Below are 20,000 nucleotides of genomic sequence, written 5' to 3' on the forward strand. Positions count from 1 at the left end.
ATTAATATAAGTGCGGCCGTAAAACAGTTAGTTTTGCAAAACGGCTGCAAAGGAGACTATAACAGCGAGGGAAAGAAGATTCCATTCCCATATGCGAGCTGCTTTTGGAATCGATTTGAAACAGAGACGAATCATTAATTAAGAGACGAAATTGTATCACACCTATATACTGAATGAATGATACGATCATTCAGCCCTCAGCTTCTTGCTATAAAAATCAGTTTGAGGTGGTAAAGCTAAGCCAGAGGGCATTTTTCTTGTTCCGTTCAAAGATAACGTCATTGTCATCGTATAAAGAATGTTTCCTTAGAATCGAGTAGACTGACGCCGATGGTTGGTATTGATTTTGCCTTGCCCGTGGAAAGAAAACGTTTGGCTTTGCAATTTTTGAAAAGCGGAGCAAGAGCTATTAAACTGGGAGAAAAACCTCTGACAACAGCTATGTTTTAACCATGTTTATTTCATTTTTAGCGGTACGTTCACAATCCTGTTAAAAAGTTAACAATGACAACTGGAACAGAGAGATTGAAACGCAGCACCCGCCACATTGTTTCAAAATGCCCCACCCAATGACCTTTGTCTAGTGAAAGGAAAGATAGGAAAACGGGACAAAAGAAACAATCTCAAGAGAACCCACAGCAAGTGATTTCAGTACCAGGGTTTTATTATGTTTTACATTTCACCAAAATCTATTCCACCTTTGCTGCGTTAATTGTTTACGTGGACAATAACTTACCACCGATTTCTCTGTTTGTTTTTTGTATTCATTAATTAAACCTAAACAAATATCTTTTATACAAGTAGGAATTTCTTTGTTAAACAAAACCGCTGGCAATTGTTGTTACGCCCTGAATCCCCCGGTCATGAATAAAACAATTTATTTTTCTAAGAGGGCACGGTATCGAAAACTGCGATCTACAATACTTGACATATTTAGTTGGAACACTTAGCGAATGGTCAGAATCATCCTGTTACAAGATCGTAGCTTATACCACATCCTCCTTCCCCCATTCAGGAAGGGGGAAACGGCGATGGGTGTTCCAACAAATGTGACGAGTATTGTAGCCTACCAAAAATATTAAGATGCTGGTTAACTTTTGACAAGGAGTTGAGATTTCGGTTGATTCTACAGGGGCATAAACGTAACGTAAGAACCGTGCGTGTCTGGTCTTCTCGAGACAGAGGTGAGAGATGATTTCATGCAGACTGGAACGCCTAAATTGCTCTGTTGTAAACATGGCGGTTTACAGCACCAGTGAAGTCGTCTCTCTGGCCTTTCTGTGGACGAATTCCAGGACCTGCCGATACAATTTGAGCAAGTTTTGAAAGCTAAAATCTTTAATCGATGCTGTATTTTTCCGGTAGGACTGGGTGGCTCCACACACATAAGAAAATCTATGCAATGAGAATCGGGGGTCTTCCCTTGTCATGGAACGGCCGAATTACCCAGAATTCCTTTTGGGCATGAAGGAGGCAAGCGGAGACTGGTCCTTATCAAATGAGGAAATAGTAACGAGAAGAAGATTTCTAGGCGGATACTAAGGAGTAGCTAAGGTGCGTGCTTTCAACGTAGACTTTTTATCATAGAAAATTCGGCCTGGCTTTTGATAATTTCTTGTCAAAGAAACGGTATAATGTAAATAAGAGAGTAATGAGATTTATATTTGCGATTACCTGTCCTCTTACGTACCACTTTAGTCAAACTCTACATCTCTATGCAATAAGCGCATTCAAAATTTCCTCATGTTATTGTATAAAAGTAGTTAAAGAAGAAAAGGCTTGTCCTGCATATATGAAAAATACGTTTTCTCTCCCGTTCTCCTCTTATGAATGATCTTCGTGGAAATTACATTCTGTCCCTAAATAAACCTGGAACAACCAGTTATGGTCTTAGCTCTTTTTCTTACATATTAGCTAAGTACGTTGCGAAATGCGCTACCTGATTTTTCCCGTTCCACTGAGTTTACTGGTTTTAAACTAATCCAGGGCCGGATTTTGTACAGCGGCTTTTCATTTTGATTAATATATCTTCAAATATTATTTAATATTTAGTTATGTATCTGTATATGTTATGTATGTTAGCTGTAATGTCTCGAAGATATTATTCTGAAAGTCGAGATGAAAAAAAGTTTTATGCATGCATGTATGTTACCTTCGGCAGGGCGCATGCGTGCACTTTGTAATCTGCGACTCCAGTGCTTACCATATGACAGATAAAATGACTTTTCTCTTGAATATATAAGCCATCGAAATCTTACGTTAAATTGTAATGACAAGGGCGGTTTGGAGCTGTGAGTAGGCGTAGGATTTGCCTCATATGGTTTAGGGGCCGACAGATCCCTCCCTCAATGCCGTACCGGGAGGCGAGGTCGGTACCAGAAAGCAGCGAAGGGCCAACTGTGTCCAAAAGCGATCGCACGGGCCGAAATCCCGGGATGACTCGATTGGTACGACGCTCCAGCGCCACGTCTGGAGGTACTGCATATTTTTCACGTCTCGTCTTCAAACATTCCGTCAGCGCATGCGTGCGTAAATGTTCAGCCTCTCCGATACCTACAATACTTGTAGACATATTTAGTTGGAACACTTAGCGAATGGTCAGAATCATCGTGTTACAAGATCGTAGCTTATACCACATCCCCCTTTCCCCAATTCAATGTTGTGTGAGAATTTTTCGGGCGACTACTAGTAGTTGTGGAAATGAACATTGGAGGAAGGGGGAAACGGGGATGGGTGTTCCAACAAATGTGACGAGTATTGTAGCTGATTTGGTTCTTCGAGCGGTCCGGGCACGTTAACGCAACGAGAGTTTTTGTCCTTGACCCTATAAAATACTTATTTTTTTTGACAACGAATCCGTTTTCATGCAAAAGCCAGTTTCAAAACAGATTTTAAGTAGAAAAGGGGCTTGGAAACAATATATTGCTTTGAAACGTTCAGTTTGCAAGTCTCACTCTGCATTCGCTATCAAGCGCGATGCCAGTCAACAATTACAAAAGTGATTTCAGAGAGAAAAGAAAATTATTTACCAGCTGCTAAGGGGTCGGTCCCGGAAGGGGGGAGGCTCTATCTATCTATCTATCTATCTATCTATCTATCTATCTGTCTATCTATCTATCTATCTACTAAGGGTTTCAGGAGGCGGGCCGTACATCCCCACCCAGTTTTCTGGGGGTGGGCGGTCTATATATCGAAAACTGTAGCCCCGGTCATTTAAGGCGCTGTTACACTGTGAAGTGTTTCGTGCAACTTGTCTCGCAATGTTTTGGCGACATTATGGCGGGACAAGTTGCACGAAACATTTCACAGTGCAACAAATTAACAGGGCCTTTACATGTAACGACTTTGAGATTGTGTGACTGAAACAAAAACTGGGGACTGGAACGCAGTACAGACTTTAAAAGAACATGGCGGTATCACTGATGGCACAAATGTCTCGGAAGTCACGACTTTTTTTGCCTACACTGAGGACTCTTTGCTCTAAGGTGAGAATAAGATGCAACCTACTCATAATCATGCAATCATCGTCATCTGCTAATTACAGACTTTGGGATTCCGTGGTCCTCTTTCAGGCCGTGATCGACCGTGGGGTTGTTCTTGGTGTTTACGAAGGGTGTAAAGAGGACAACGGGAATGTAGATGACTTGTTTACCGAGGCAGCCAAGAACTTTAACATAAAAACGTCAGGAAGGTTGAAAGAAGTGGTCAAACTGTAAGTAAAGAAACAATGATCTTTCTGATTTTGAAGGTGTATATATTAAAACGCAACAGTTGCCATGAATTGATGTCAGGAGCCATGGAGCCATGGCCATTCATATTGAAAGAAGCGGGTAGGGAATCAAATGCACAGGCCAACCATCCTCGATTGGTGTTGTTGCTGTTATTGATCTGTAGAAGGATAAATACATTACGGCGGTTGCTATTTGCTCGGCAATAAAATTTGAAAGCAAATCATTCAATGAAAGATCAAACAAAGGAGAGTCCTGTGTTATGTTCTTTTGGTCCTTGCGAGTTGTTTCTGTAGGTGTCATTTTGCGAGATCTTTTCTTGACCGCCAGTTGGAGAGTCAAGACAAGTGACAAGGCAAGCAAAACCGAGCCACTGACCAGTGACCTCGTCTTGTTCAAGCTGGAACTGACGCCAAACCCTTGAGATTCTCAACTGAAAACATAGATGCCACAGAATACCCAATACCTTTGCCGAATTTGAGCTTCATATTTCGAAAATTCACCGAAAAAAGCGATCCTGAAAGCTTTAATTCTCAACATATGATTGGTGCAAGAAACCAGACCAAAGGAATTCAAAGCATTTGAGTCTATTCGAATCTACCAATCAGTAAAACACGATGCAAAAGCAATGGGGTATGTCTGGGTGACTACGAAGTCTACGATGAAAAAAAATTAAAAAAAGGAATGGGCCCGAATTGTTACTGTGGCTGCCTGTGGCATCCAAGGAAATTACTGAGAGGCGCTGCTGCGGGAGGAAAGGCAAGGTAGAGAGTGGCAAAGGGGGTTTCTGTGATTCATGATAGCCCCAAAATTATTAACTAGTGTGATGCGTGATCAGACCCAAATTAGGAGTGGGATGTGTGATTGGCCATAGCAGCGTGATGCATGATCCAGTATTTCACAGATGTGTGATGCGTGATTTACCCTGTAGATTTCTGTGATGTGTCAAGTTTCTTTCATATGATCTGTGAAACTAGATGGACAGACAGTTCAAATTGGTAGCCATAACACCATTTTCTGATCGCATGGTCCTTCTACATTTAACTCAGATAGCTCTCATATCCAATCTCCTGCTGTTATCGAAAACGTGAATACTGGTCAAATGGATTGTAAATTTTGGTCTTATTACAAAGCAATTACCAACACCGCTTGAATTCCTGGGGTAGTTAAGTATTAAGTGGTGCAGACCAGTACGCCTATTGATAAAGCTAATCTGTTCAATTGACGCATTTTTCCACTACTGCCTCACCTGATCTAAGCAGTGCAACCGATGGCCTACCACACTTAACTGTAGCTTTGATCATGAATTATCTGAGTTATAGCTCTCTTGAAAACAATGTTATTATATTATTACTGAAAATGTTGATGTGTGATCTAAGACATCCAATTGACGAAAAAGAACGCTGGATACAGAATATTGCCGCTGATTCATTCAATGGATTTCAGATTACTGCAGTTAAGCCTCATTTACATGTGCATGCGTACAGCCAACAAAAAATCGGCGTGATGCATGATACATACAAATGTAGGTACCCCCCTTTTCTACCCTCAAGGTAGCGACTGACAATTGAGAACTTTTTACTCGTCTGGCTTGGTGGCAGTGGCTGCTAATCCACAAGGACTCCTGGAACCTGAAAGCTGGCTCGTCAAAAAGGAACTTTACATTAAACAATCCAGCCAGACATTGAATAGCTTGCTTAAATCATGAAAGTTATGGTTTGATTGATCAACTGCAACAAAGTTGTATTTATGTCAATGCGGCTTTGTCAGTAGTATAATTATGTGTGCGCATGATTTACCTCCATGACTTCATGTGTTCTGTCAGTCTGCCATTGTATTATGAGATCAGTTTGATATAACACTGCTTGAGCTCCTTGGTTGTGCCGGTCCTTCCTTGCCTGTCTTTTCACTGGCTTGGTGGCAGTGGCCGCTAATCCACAAGAACTCGTGGGACCTGAAAGCTGGCTCGTCAATTCAAGCAACAATAAGTCTACATGTACCTATGCGATGGTCAATTGAGTGAACTCTGAGCGGCCATCTCCACTCAAGGAAATTATCAAGTCACTGTTCCTTATTTTTAAAGCATGAATTCCAGTACGGCTTGAAAGCAATAATCCCTAACAAAGAATGAAAGAGTCACATTGTTTGAAGCTTGGAGGCAGAACCTCCAGTATTCTCTCTTCCTAGACGCTAACTTCGCCCCCTTTCTAGCAGATAATTTTACGTTGCAGACTGAAAAAGTCACCCACCATCCCCTACAGAGGACTCACTCTTGATAGGGAAGAGATCCCTACTTCCTGCCGACAAAACACTTGTCAGAAGAGTTAACACCTTGAACTCATTCCAGGCCAAATTGTTATTAATTTTTAATACATGTACCTTTCTGAAGAATTCAACATCCATTAACTCTATTTGGCAAGCAAGAAGAGCCCATTAGGGCTTCGAGTCTTCTGGCGCCCGCTTTTAACACTTCTCCAACATAAAACAGTTGATGTCCTCCACAAAGATAATCTGCTTGTTGCCAACAGTACTTAACTCACCATGGTGCAACCATTCCGGTTGATGAGGAGCTGGACTTGAAAACATGATAGATTTGTCTTGGTTAAGATCAATACATTCTGACCTACATGTACCTTCTCTTGTAAAACAGTGTTATGGCACTGAACTAATATCAAAGACACTAACTTCACTGAAACCAGAAATCTTACAGGCACTTGATTTCGTCCTTGAATAAGTCCACACAACGGCTAACTCCAAAGTCCTCTGCACCTCTGTCACGAGGCCCATGCAGCTACCACCTCACCCCTACTACAAGCAGTCATCCCGACCATGGACTCTCATTGTTAACTTTGTGATCCAAGTGACCTAAATCATGCCCCTTGTGCAAACAATCAGGCGGCAATGGTCGCATATTTACCTCCTGAGGACTGTACTTACAGTGTACCTGTCTCGATCATGAATGCCTCACTCATGTCTGATGATGATGACTCTGACTATGTTGTGGTTTAATTTTGTTTTTGGTTTGAAAAGTTCTTTTTTTTTTCAAATCAGTTTAAATTTTTAGAACAATGCCCACTACCCATAACATGTACAGGATAAAGAGGTTTAGTTTGTAAAGAAGCTGTTGCGCTGTGTCATTGGGGAAGTGAAATAAAGAAAAGCGGTTTATCAACTGAATTGATAATTTGACCGCTGTAAAGAAATTTGAAAAGTGATGTTTCGAGTGTTAGCTAAACCCTTTTCTGTGTTTCACAAGTAGGATTACTTTTCATAAAGAAAAAACAGTGATATTCTTTAGTCACTCTTTTGGCAATATAACTTGTATAATACAAGATTCATGAATAGTTGTCTCCCAGATTTTCAATTGAATAGAGCAGTATACAACTGGATAGTGACAGCATTACCATTTACCATTAAATGTAACAATGGTATTATTTGTACTGTTACAATTAATATTAATAAACTTTATTTATCTTGAAATTTTGCAAAAATTTATGGCCTGTTTACAAGCTGTCAATGTAAAGGAAATGTTTTTGAAATAATTGAAAGTACAAGATTAGTAGCACTGCATAGGTTACTCTTGTAGGAGAAATAAGTCATTGGACTTCTCCAAACTTGGTCCGTAGTTACTAAAACATTGCTGGCTGATGGGATAACTCCCTTGACCGTAGTCAACTCGCTTTATCTTATCCTGAATTGACAAACAACTTGTTCTTGATGCCCTCGTATTTGATGACCTAGATGTAGATGTTACAACCTTTTCTAATCGCCAATGACATCACTGTCCACTGTGCTAAATGCCAAGTGCATAAAGGACTCGGAAGTCATTCCACTATGAACTTAATGGTGTTGCCTTTACCGGTTCCCGTGCTGTGTACTGCACACAAAGTTACACCCATCCTTTTCCCTTGTCCTTGACTGTTGTTTGGCCTGGCAAATGTGTGGAACTTGATGTTCCCCCCCCTCCTCTCCTAGGTCGGACTGTGTCCTTGCACTTCAAATACATTTGGACACCCCCATACCCAAACATACCAAACCTAGGAAGGCACTTGTAAATAGCCAAGTGGCTTGCCTCCACCCAGTTAGGATTCTTAACAGTTGTTGTTGAATGTTCTGGTCTGTCGTGATTGTGTGTCATTGGTCTTTATGCTAATTCATAAAAGATTTGTGAATTTTAACACAGAGTCTAGCTCCAGCGTATTGTATGCGACATCTTTTTATCCATTTGTCAGCTATATCTGCCAGAATATCCCCATCAGAATATCCCCATGTGTCCATGAGTGACTAAATTGGATTACTTCTTTCTTTGCTTCATTTTTTGAAATCTACTCACTGACTAGTTATTTATCATTTTTATAGTACATCGCATCTGAGTAGCATACCCTCATGTTCTCCATTCAACATGCAGTTTTATTATGTCAGGCCTTCTGATATTACGCGATGGTGCGATTTCGCACAATCGACCTCAAATCGCATCCGATCGCACAATCCACGAAAAATCGCATAATTCACAAAAGGACGCACAAAGTTCATAAAATGAAACATAAATCAACACGTTTCTTAGAAATTCCTGCATAAATACGCCATTTTTAAGATGATTTATCTTGGGAAATGGCTAAAAAACCTTTGTCACCTTCGATTTCGTAAACATTTGAAGTTCAAGGCTTTATTTTTCATGTCGGGGACCTGGTACGAGTCTCTTTCTATTGGTGCAACACAAACACGCCCTTATATACACACCACTGAAATGACACAGTTGCCTTCTCTTAGAGAAGAGATTTTGAAAAATAAGCGAAGTTGTAAGTTTTTCGGCAAAATGTAGTTTTTTTCGTTGAAAACTGATAAAAACTTACTCATGGATAAGTTTGTTGTGAAAGCGCTCGCTTTTTCTTCGACGAAGAAGGAAGTTCCCACCTTCCGCCCAATCTGACAGCTCACGATCGAGCAAGAAAGTACCTCACAGCTACGCTCCACGTGGACGATGGACTGATGTTTTTCTGGTCGTGCAATATTAGGGCCTTTTATACGAGAGAAAATAAGCCGCGGCTTACTCTGGTCACGGTGTACAAAATACGCAAAAGGAACTATTTATACGAATATATACCCAGGTCAATATAAGCCGCGGCCAGAGAAAACCGCGGCTTATTTTCTCTCGTATAAATGGGGGTATTGACCATCTTCGGAAGTTCGTGGTTGACGAGCACCTTGATCATTCATTTGGCATGTTAGCTGTGTCCTTTCAACTTTTAACGTGGTGCACCGGTAGTGCAGAAGACCTCATTTTTTTTTATTTATCCCGACTAATGTCGATCGAGATACATAATTACTGTTCCTTTGTGTTCAAAATGTCTTTAGGGCAGCAAAAAAGTGTTTTTCTTAACCTGAAACCTTATAAAACAAGCTTAAAATTGCTGAGAAAAAAATCGCATAATTTACATTATTTATCGCATAATTGGCCTTTCTAATCGCACAATCTGCCCTGAAAAAATCGCATAATTTGCATTTTTTAATCGCACCCTATCAGAAGACCTGTTATGTGAAAGAATTTGAATTCAACTGTTCAACTGTTTTATAATGTTGTAGAATTAGTTTGAATTCATGTTTAACCATGTTGTACAATGGTAACATAACAATAATGTGTTTGATCTGTTGCTGCTATGTTAGGTCAGGATTTGAGGGGAAGGTTGGCAAATCCAAGACATACTTTGGTATAGACAAGGTTTGTACCAGATTACTACTTATGATGTGAAGCAAAGGGGTTTGTATTCCTTGGCTTTTCTTCTTCTGCTTTTTTGAGACATTAGTGAGGCCAAACTTCGCAGCCGTTAAGCGACGTCCTTCCCTGTGGGGGCAGCCTTTGCATCCCTAATAACGGCTGTGAAGGAGACTAAACTTCAGAAGGAGAGTATTAACCTAGTGCAAATTTCAGGAATAATGTTAGGTTGCAGGTTTTATGCATAAGTTTGGCCAACTGTGAGCAAAAGATAAAAATGATCCTCAATAATTATTTTAGTCAGTTACGTGTATGTCCAGACATGCACTTAATTATGTGTAAGAAGATGTCAAATTTTGATACTCAGCACAAAGTGTCCAGGTAAGTGTACCAGAATGAGAATTTAGTACTTGTTTTCAGCAAAAAGGTAAGTGCTATGTTAAGTGATATTTTTAGGTTGGGGTAAATACAGCTGCATGTTTATCTTTACTTGAGGAGCATAGTTAAAGGGAGTGTTTATGATGTTGTACCTGCTTTAGATGGGGAGAAAAGCAAGCGGGCACTTCATTACACATATAAAAATTGAGTGTGTCTAATTACTTGCATTAATTATTTTTTGGACATTAATCTGTAACTAAGAATTTGAATTTGCATTAGCCTTCATTTGCCCCTCTAAATTAATGTATATACAGTACGTAGCACTCAAGACATTTAAGGCATCACAGAGGTATTGGAAAGTTGCTAGAGATGAACATTCTGGGACTTTTTAATTCAAGTCAACAATCATATGCATGTCATTGAAATAGGAATCACTACATCATTGTACACACTGGAGATCCTGGTAGCAAGCTAGTTTCAAGGCATTGCCTGGAGGCCTTAAGCAGGAGAGGACCTGGCTTTTTTCTACATGGCTGTATAACCTTTTTCATTGATACATGTAATTAATTAATTGGAATAAGTCCAGTGTCACAATTAGTTTCTTTCTTATAAGTTCAGTTGCAAATTCCTGTTTTATTTATTTTTTCATCATCAGCATTACCCTTGTGTTGTGGTTGTTGGTCTTGGCAAAAAAGAAGTTGAATCAGATGCAGAGTCCAGCGAAGAATGCAAGGGAACAGCCAACCTTAGACAAGCCTCTGGAAGTAAGATGCTACTAATAATGATTATTATCGGACATACATGTACTGCGAAAAGCGCAACAAAATTATTGAATGTTTCTGTTTACCATAATTATACAATGTACATGTACATGTATGGTAGTAGATTTCTACAGGAGTCCTACAGATTCCTTAAGATTCTTGCAGTGATGCTACATTTTTCCTGCAAGGATAAACATGTGGTTACCGAAGCAGTTTTCCGAACAATGGCAGAAAGGAATGACAAGTGTTTGTGAAGTGTTGTTTAGTAGTGAATTGGAGAAATTGAGGCTGTTGTCTTTTTATAGGCACCTGAAGAATTCAGGTAACTTTCACGGGGTTTGAACACATGACCTCTGTGATGCCGGTTTTGTTGCGTTATCATTTAACTTTATATTTTAGTTTGACATTAACTCAATTCAATCGTTGGAATAAACCTTAAGAACTGACCTGGTTTATTGTGGCTTATCATTGTTGAACAAAGTGTTAGGCTAAGGCTGGTGTATTGCTCTGAACCGTGAAACATGTATTCATTGTTTTGAACAATACAAAGTTCACGATCTCCAAGAGCTATTCTGGATAATGGTTGTTCCTCAAGTTTGAATGAAATGACCTGCTGTTGTCATCCTACTGACAGCAGATTTGGTGCCCAGGATGTGATGGATGCCAGGAACAACTGTTGTTTTAACCTTAATTAGCTGGATTTCTCTGAAGTCAGGTCCTCAATTTAACTTTACCTTGCTTTTTTGTAAATGGCCTATGTTAAATATTTAATTTGAATTACTGCTTTCTTTGATCCAGATTGATAGCCAAGCAATCTTTTTGGTCATAAATGGAGCATTTGACAATTTTTATTACTGAATGTACATTTAATTAATTTCAATAGCAGAGGAGGCAGATATCGAGGCATTTCAATAGCACAGGAGCCAGTGAAGCCCAGTGGTTAGGGCACTTAACTTGAGATCTGGGGATTTCGGGTTCAAGACACATTTTGACCTTTGGTTGAATTTGTTCCTAATAGTCCCTGCATGGTTCAACTTCTCAGCTGCACTTGTTAATAGCCAAGTGGCTTGCCTCCACCCAGTTAGGATTCTTAACAGTTGTTGTTGAATGTTCTGGTCTGTCGTGATTGTGTTTCATTGGTCTTTATGCTAATTCATAAAAGATTCAGGAATTTTAACACAGAGTCTAGCTCCAGCGTATTGTATGCGACATCTTTTTATCCATTTGTCAGCTATATCTGCCAGAATACCCCCATCAGTCTACCATCCTTCTAAAATAAATCAACATTTTTTATCAATGTATATTCATTCTAAACTGGCCTTTTGCAGTTGGTGTAAAGGTTCTCAAGGACAGTGGGGTACGAACAGCTGAGGTTGATGGATTTTCACATCCTCAAGGTACTTCATCCTTCAGCTACATGCTTAAGAGAGATTCTTCAAACAAGTAAACCTTTGTCTCTTGTACAGGGCTCAAAGGCTAACCTTTTCTTGTATGTATTACAGTTTTCTAGATTGCACAGTTGTCACATGCTTTCATTTTGTAATCTTGATTAGACAGAGATATTTTTCCTTCGTCCAATGTGGTCATGAAAAGTTTAAGAACTACAGATTCAACTTCATGAGTTTAAACTTTCAATGTATCTTCGTTTGCATAGAAATTGCTTTAATTTACTTTAAGGTACATCGAAGAAATGGGAAAAAAGAAGAAAAATAACTTACTTCTCACCAATATGGCCCAGGTTAAATACCCAGACTCAGCGCCATTACGTGGGTTGAGTTTGTTGGTTCTCTACTTTCTCTGAGAGGTTTTTCTCCAGGTACTCTGGTTTTCCCCTCTCCTCAAAAACCAACATTTGATTTGATTTACATTAAATTAATTTGTTGATATCAGTTTATGGTGTCCTCAGTTAGTGATCCAGTGCCAGAAGACTAAACAATTACAGTGTAAATGAAGTTACCTACCTTCCTTAAACCTTACATTGTACTTTATGTGCATTTTTGCATCTCTTGTAGCTTACATTCCTTGGAAAATTCACCTTTCTGTTTTGTTGTAGCCTCAGCTGAGGGTGCAGCCCTTGCTCTCTTTAGCTTTGATAACCTGAAGTCATCCAAACCATTTCAAGTGGATCTTCAACTTTATGAGCATACCACAGAAAATAATCTAACAAGGTACAATAAAGTGTTATTGTCTCTCAGCTCAAGGGGCAAGTAGTTTTGCTGTAATATTCAAAGAAAAGTTGGTTAGTTACATTTGCTTTTTTTTAAACTTCAGTCTGTAAGATTTTCATTTTAGCTCTATCTCTTTCTTGATAGGTCATTCACCTGTTATAGAAAAAGTTACGAGGACTAGAAATTACCATTACAATTAAAATGTCATCCGTGTCAAAATCCATGCATGCAATTTAAATGAACTTTTCATTGTGTTGATAAAAATTTAATCATTTTAATTTCACATATTAAACGAAAGGTGTTACAATTGAACCCACTGGGAACTCGGAAAAAATCCGAGCCAGATGGGATTCGAACCCACGACCCTCTGTGATCTAGTATGGATGCTCTAACCACTGAGCTACTGGAGACTCTATGGTGAGCAAGGGTGAAATGTGGGTATTTGACTCGAGCTGCATCACGCAGCCACAGAGTCAAATATCGACTGAAAGCATAACTCATAACTGCATCGCGCAGTCACATTAAGAGCATCATTGAACGATGCGGCCAACCAACCACCAAAGTGATTCGCTCATTTTAATTTCATCATTTAATTTAATCGTTTATTTTTTTAATTAATGTTTACTTCTAGAAAATATCTATAAGTCCCACATGGAGGGGATTGGATTTTCCAGGGGGTCCAGGTGGTGGGTAAATTTGCCTCACTCGAGAGGGGAGAGGGGCTTACTGGTAACCAAAGGGAATATATTGTCATGTCTGCAAACATGTGCTGCTTTCAGTGAAGAAGTGCACAATTGGCGTCAACTTTGGCACCATGGATTGCTGCTATCAGGATCACAGAATTTTGCAAGAGAGCTGATGGAGACTCCTTCAAACTTAATGACACCCACAATTTTTGCTGACACCATGACTAAAAGACTCTCTGATCTTCAAAATGTGGAAGTTTATGCAAGGTATGATGCAAATTACTGGTACATTTTTTTTGGTATTAAGTTTCAGATATTTTAATGTGATCAAATGAACCAAAGTCCTTAAATTGAGGGCTAAGTTTAATCATGTATAAATTAAGGAAACTTGTTTGGAAGCCTGCGTTTTATAAGGAAGGTTTAAAAACAAACTTGACACAGTGCATGATTATTGTAAGTTGTGTCTTTTTACTTACATGTACAAAAGAGGCTTAATTCAAGGGTAAAATTATTTAATTGTAGGTGCAAGTTTCACAAGCAATATACATGTACACTGTATGTACTGGTAATATTATAAATAAATACTTCAACCTCTCTTTCCCATGAGGTCAGGCAGGCATCATAGCAATATTTTAAAACGTGTGGAAAAACTCGTGTCATCTTTTAAAAAGCAGTTTTGATGGCCAAAACACCAGTTTTTGAAAGAAGTTAATTTGAATTGTGTAGCTGGCCTCAACGTTAAATGAGGAATTAACCACTGCCTCTCACTTTTTTTCTCACGAACCAAACTGGCCACAATATTGGCACATTTTCAACATTTTAGAAAGTCAGAAAAAAATGTCAAGTATTTCATGAAACAATTAAAAGGCTCTTCTCTTTGATCTACATGTACATGTACTTCAAAATTTGTTCAAATTCTTCAAATAACGTGAATTGGAGGTGAGGTACACTTTTAATTAATGATGAAATGGTATATATGAAATGAATCACATATGAACTGCGCATATGAAATCAAGTGAAGCTATGATCTTTGCAGTTATTAGCGCAATTTTTGCAATTGCGTAGAGAAGCCTGAAAAATTTAGGACTTCAACGGGGTTTGAACCTGACCTCGCGATTCCGGTGCGACGCTCTAACCAACTGAGCTATGAAGCCACTGACGTTGGGAGCTGGTCATTTGTGGGTTCTAATGGTCCCGGGAGTGTTCCGGGAGTGGCTTCATAGCTCAGTTGGAGCGTCGCACCGGAATCGCGAGGTCACGGGTTCAAACCCCGTGGAAGTCCTGAATTTTCAGACTTCTCTACGCAATTGGAAACATTGCGCTAATAACTGCGAAGATCATAGCTTCACTTGACTTTTAGTTAAGTTAAGAGTAAGTGGATGTTAGTTGTGAAGTATTTGTTATTTTGTTTCACCACAAGAGGCCAATCCTGGGCAGAGGAACAGAAAATGGGTGCTTTTCTTAGTGTTGGGAAGGGATCAATGGAACCCAGTGTATTCTTGGAAGTGAAATATTTTGGTGCTGAAAACATGGAGTCATCTCCTTTAATTTTCGTTGGGAAAGGTAAGGAAAAGGAACATGTACATAACTTGTTTTCCACTTTACTGTGGAAGTGTTTGGATTGTTGTTTGTTTTTTTTTTTGCTAAGACAGGCAAAACATGCTGCATCAATTTGCAGCAATAACAGATGGTTAACAACCTCCATATCCTCTCAAAAACCCTTTAACACATTGACTCCTAGGATTGATTTTACCCTGTCTTACGCCAGACGATTTACTGGTCAATAGGTTAATGTGATTTGAGTTGTAATCATTGGCGATGGCACAGTGATGAGAGCACTTGCTTCCCACCAATGTGGCCCGGGTTCAATTCCCAGATCCCTTATGTGGGTTGAGTTTGTTGGTTCTCTACTCTGCTCCTAGGGTTAGGATGATGGATTAAGCCTTTCTTATGATGTAAGATGTTCCAAGCACTGTGATCTTCTGTAGGTCTTTGATTGGAATGGTACATTATTATTATTATTATTATTATTATTATTATTATTATTATTATTATTATTATTATTATTATTATTATTATTATTATTATTATTATTATCATTATTATTCGATTCTCTCCAATTGTCGGGTGTTCCAGTGGGTAATGTTTATTGTGTCTCAGCAAATCCCTGTAGCTTAGAGACACAAGACTTAGAGCAGTTCCAAGAATGGCCGATAATTGTACACTTCCAAGGAAGTCAGGTACATCTGCCTTGCCAAACCAGGTCTTTTAACCTTTTGATATGCTTCCAAGAGCACCATTCACGATAGGTATTATTGTGACTTTCGAGGCTCCATGAATCCTTCTGATTTCAAATGCTAGTTCCTGGTACTTTTCAACCTTCTCCTCTTCAGTTCTGGTGATATTCTGGTCCACTAGCACAGCTATGTCAATAGCTGTCCATTTCTGTGTGTCTCTATGCACTAGAATAATATCTGGCCGATTATGTTTCAGTCATGTCCCAGGTAATCCTCACTTCTCCATTTTCCGCGGTTGGCAAGGGTTGATGGTCATACCACTTGTCATTACACTCTATCCCATACTTCTTGCACATCTCCCAGTGTACCCGAAGGGCCACCTTCTCGTGGCGCTTCCTATACTCTCTCTAGGCAAGCTTCTTGCATCCCCTGACAATGTGTCGTGCTGTTTGAGTGGCATCTCCACACAATCTACACAGCGGTGTCTCTGAAGTCTTATCTATGCTGTACTTGATCGAGTTTGTTCTTAAAGCTTGTTTCCGAGCAGCAAGAATCGAACCTTCTGTCTCCTTTTTTAAGAAACCATCCCTGAGCCATCTCCAAGACTCTTCCCAAGCTTCATCTGATATTTATTGGACAAAGGCACCATGTAGGGCTTTCTCATTCCAGTTTTTAACTTTCTCGTCTTTCCTTCTTCTCTCATAGTCCTGCAGACTCTCTTCTTCAACAATCACTTTCTCCTTCAACGCAGCTTGAAGCATCCACTCTGTGCTCTCTCTTAGGTAGCCATGAAGGGATTTGCTCTCCCTTCTTACACACTCCTCCATGCCGATCAGTCCTCTTCCCCCTTCCTTTCTGGGTAGGTACAGCCTCGCAACATTACTCTTGGTGTGCAGACAGCCATTCATTAGTTCAGGAGCATATGTCTGATGAATAAGTCCCGAGGGTATTTTTGGAAGAAAGCAAGCCAGTGGCCTAGCAGTGTTTATTGGAACATAAGGAACCTAAAAAATGTTGTTGACAATTGTGTTAAGCGTTAAGAGGGTACTTATGGGTTTCTGAATAATGACTTGTGTGACTCAGCATGGAAACGAGGCTTAAAATATCTATAAGTCACCATAACTGCTTTCTAATTCAAGGAATCTCGACCAAACTCACCAGAATTACTAAGTAGACTTTCTTGAAGCCAGCTGATAACTCAAAGCTATGAATATGGGTCACGTGATCGATCTAACATGAAATCGAGGCTGATAAGCAATACATGAAATTAGGATCAATCCATTTTGCGGAATCTTGGTGTAACTCATCAGATATACTTAATGGACAGGCCCGAAGACAGTACATTGCTGATATTCAATAATATGAGTCGCGTGATTGACCAAGCATGGAAACGAGGGTGGTAAGTTTTGCTTCTTTAAATGAAAACCTATTTCGACATTAAGAGCAAGGAAAGAGGACTGGGACCTGAGAAAATCATTAGCTACTGGTCAGCTGACATTTTTATCAAAGAGGCAGTCCGGCATATTGAACTTTCAGGTGATGTAGTGCGGAAAAGATGACTGAAAAGTTGGTGGACTTCAGTGTTTGTTTAATTTGTCAAAAAAGAAAAAAGTGAGCAGCTTGTACAAAATCCAAGTTCTCAGGAAAAAGTGTTGAAATTTTTAGAGGAATGGGCTACATACGGTAATTTTAGATATTTTGATTTGCGGTCGAAGCTAAAATCTGTTTCAGTCAGTGAATTAATTGAGAGAAAAGTATCATGGCACAGGAGCTGCTATCAGGAAACTGTGTATACTGGACTTTTGAAAAGAGCGAAGGACAGGTATGTTATCATTACATTTGTTAACGATGGTTTGATATTCATATCAAAATTAGAGACTAAAGGGCTCAACAGTTTTTGATAGATTTGCATATTTCATGGAAGATTGTATCAGTCAGTCTAATGTGCGACAACATACACACTCAGGTACGAGAGACAACTGGAGGGTCCAAACGAGGCAAAAAGGAAAGTCAAGGAGCCTTTACAGCTCACCCGCTCCCAAACGACGCCATTTGACAAAACGGTTTGTTTCTTTTGCGAAGAGAAAGGAAATGCAAAACAACCTCTGCACAATGTTAGCACGTTTTCTGCTGGCGAATCTTTAAATGAAGCCATAGACCTATCAGAAAACAATGTATTACGAGTAAAACTTAGCACAGCAGTAGATGCAACTGTGATGCACATGCCATTGAATAAAATACCACAAGAAGTGTTGGCTTAGAAATGTTACGAATGTAATTAAGAACGCGTCGTTCTCTGATAATTCCAGTTCAGAGTTAGTGAGGCGGAAGCAAGATTTGATTTTGCCATGACACAGACAGCTTTGAGGGAAGGGGAGATCCTTACAATGTCTGAGCTACAAAACACGTTTGAAGAGTTATTAAGAGCGAATGACGTACAAAAAGCCACTTGTAGTAGAAAAGCCCTTTGCAGATGAAAGCTCCGATCTCTTTATCTTGTAACCAAAGTTGTAATGCCAGATAACATCAAGGAAGATATGTGCAATCAGAGTGTCATTAAGGATAAACACTATTTGATACCTTTATCAAAGATCGCATTCAGTCAGAGAGGGTCAACCTTTGGTCTACAGTGAAGAAAAGAAAGCTTTGTACCTGGAAGAGCAATGCAAAGTAGGTGAAAGTTTGCTCAAAGGAGAAGCTGATTGAGTTGCGAGAGGACCGGTCCCTTTTTGCTAGGATGATGACCATGGGCTTTGTCAACGCCGCCGTGATATTGACAACAAGGAGACTATAGGACTGTATGAATTCGCGTTGGTACCCAGGTCGATGTTCTCATCAGACGGCTCCATGCTGCATTGCTCTTCAAAAAGTGCTCTTACGGCCATATTGGAGAAGCTCCCACCGTTGGATCCCATTTGAAAGTTAGCATCATTGATGGTATGGCAGAGCTACAGTCCCTAGACAAACCAGACTGGGTCAAGAACTGCACCCAGCTAGCCGAGCATTTTGTTGCCACAATTGAACAAAAGTATGGCAGGAGGGACAATGTCGTTAAAAGAAGCCACAAGAGAAACTATACACTACTATAGTTTAACAGATTCCTCCAAACTTTCAAGAGTTCCTATGAAGAAGCTTCTGTCACACACTAAAACGAAGATGGAGCTAACCACCTACCTCGCGGACAAGGCAATTACCCATTTTAGTCGACAGGGTGGAAGGCGATTTGTTGTTGCACATGGCAGTGAATGCAAGGCGAAACCTACAAAGGAATCAAGAAGAAGCCGACACAAAGATCATCCTTCACGCTGCTGACGCTACATGGGATGGTACACTGATGTCTTTGTTCTTGCTTTAAGACAGTATCCAGAGCTCTGTGCTAATGTGTCTTTCGGAACAGGAAAAGGTCGCATCCGCAGAACAATTAAGCTACAACCAATAGTTCAGGCTCTCGGGGAAGCAAGGGCAGCCGCTCTGCCGGCGTTCCATGCACTCAGTGGAGCAGATAATACCGGATGTTTCTCAGGTGATGCAAAACCTTTGTGTTGGAAGGCATTTCCAAATGTCGATGAAGAAGTTGTTGGAGAGATGGCAAAGCTGGGCACAGCTCCAACACCATCTGATGAAACCATGAAGGCTATTGAGAAGTTTGTATGCGAACTTTATGTACCACAGACGTCGCTTTCCACAGTGAAAGATCTCCGATGGTGGTTATTTCGTGAGAAGCAGGCCCAATCAGAGAGACTGCCACCAACCCAAGGTGTTCTACGTGAAGCTGTACTACGTGCCCACTATTAAGTCACGGTCTGGAACAACGATATTGTGGCAAACCCTGACATACCATCTCCTGAAAACTATGGTTGGGAGGAACACAACAACAGATGGCCCAGTGATGACAAGGCTGCCACCGGCACCAGAAGCCATCATTCACCTAGTTAAATGTGGCTGCACGAAACAATGTGCAAGCAACCGATGCCAGTGCCGCAAAAATAAGCTGTCATGCACAGACCTCTGTTCTTCGTCTGATGAAGAGATTATTTTCACTGAAATGATAGATGATGATGAAAGCAATGAGTAATAACTGGAGGTGAGATTTAGAGATAATGGCCCGATAGACCTTGAAATTAAGCCCATTTATGTTTGTATTCGAATCATTCTTTCTGCAGTAAGTAAACATGATGCTGAAACATCTTAAACCTCGTTTTCATGCTAAAAGGATGACGTAATGAATTATCAATCTAAACTACTTTTTCACTCACGAGGTTACCACCATTTATATGTCCAGTTTAGCCGTAATTTACTTGAAGCAATTCTTTTTAGCCTCGTTTCCAT

The 20,000-nt window shown here is 40.0% G+C and overlaps 1 protein-coding gene across 2 annotated transcripts in view; it reads left to right on the forward strand.

Annotated features, from left to right (window-relative positions):
* Positions 1-3,365: 3,365 nt before the first annotated feature.
* Positions 3,366-20,000, forward strand: part of LOC138007022 (cytosol aminopeptidase-like) — a 33,634-nt gene continuing 16,999 nt past the window's right edge. For both annotated transcript variants that reach the window (XR_011123981.1, XM_068853696.1), the window contains exons 1-8: positions 3,366-3,485; positions 3,573-3,712; positions 9,393-9,447; positions 10,475-10,583; positions 11,909-11,977; positions 12,634-12,748; positions 13,528-13,701; positions 14,855-14,997. Coding sequence is in view for 1 of the 2 variants with exons in the window: in XM_068853696.1 (XP_068709797.1) it covers positions 3,408-3,485; positions 3,573-3,712; positions 9,393-9,447; positions 10,475-10,583; positions 11,909-11,977; positions 12,634-12,748; positions 13,528-13,701; positions 14,855-14,997 (883 nt within the window). In the remaining variant the exon portion in view is untranslated. The remainder of the gene's footprint in view (positions 3,486-3,572; positions 3,713-9,392; positions 9,448-10,474; positions 10,584-11,908; positions 11,978-12,633; positions 12,749-13,527; positions 13,702-14,854; positions 14,998-20,000) is intronic.

This window comes from Montipora foliosa, chromosome 6 (assembly GCF_036669935.1).
Source record: "Montipora foliosa isolate CH-2021 chromosome 6, ASM3666993v2, whole genome shotgun sequence".
Taxonomy (NCBI): Eukaryota; Metazoa; Cnidaria; class Anthozoa; order Scleractinia; family Acroporidae; genus Montipora; species Montipora foliosa.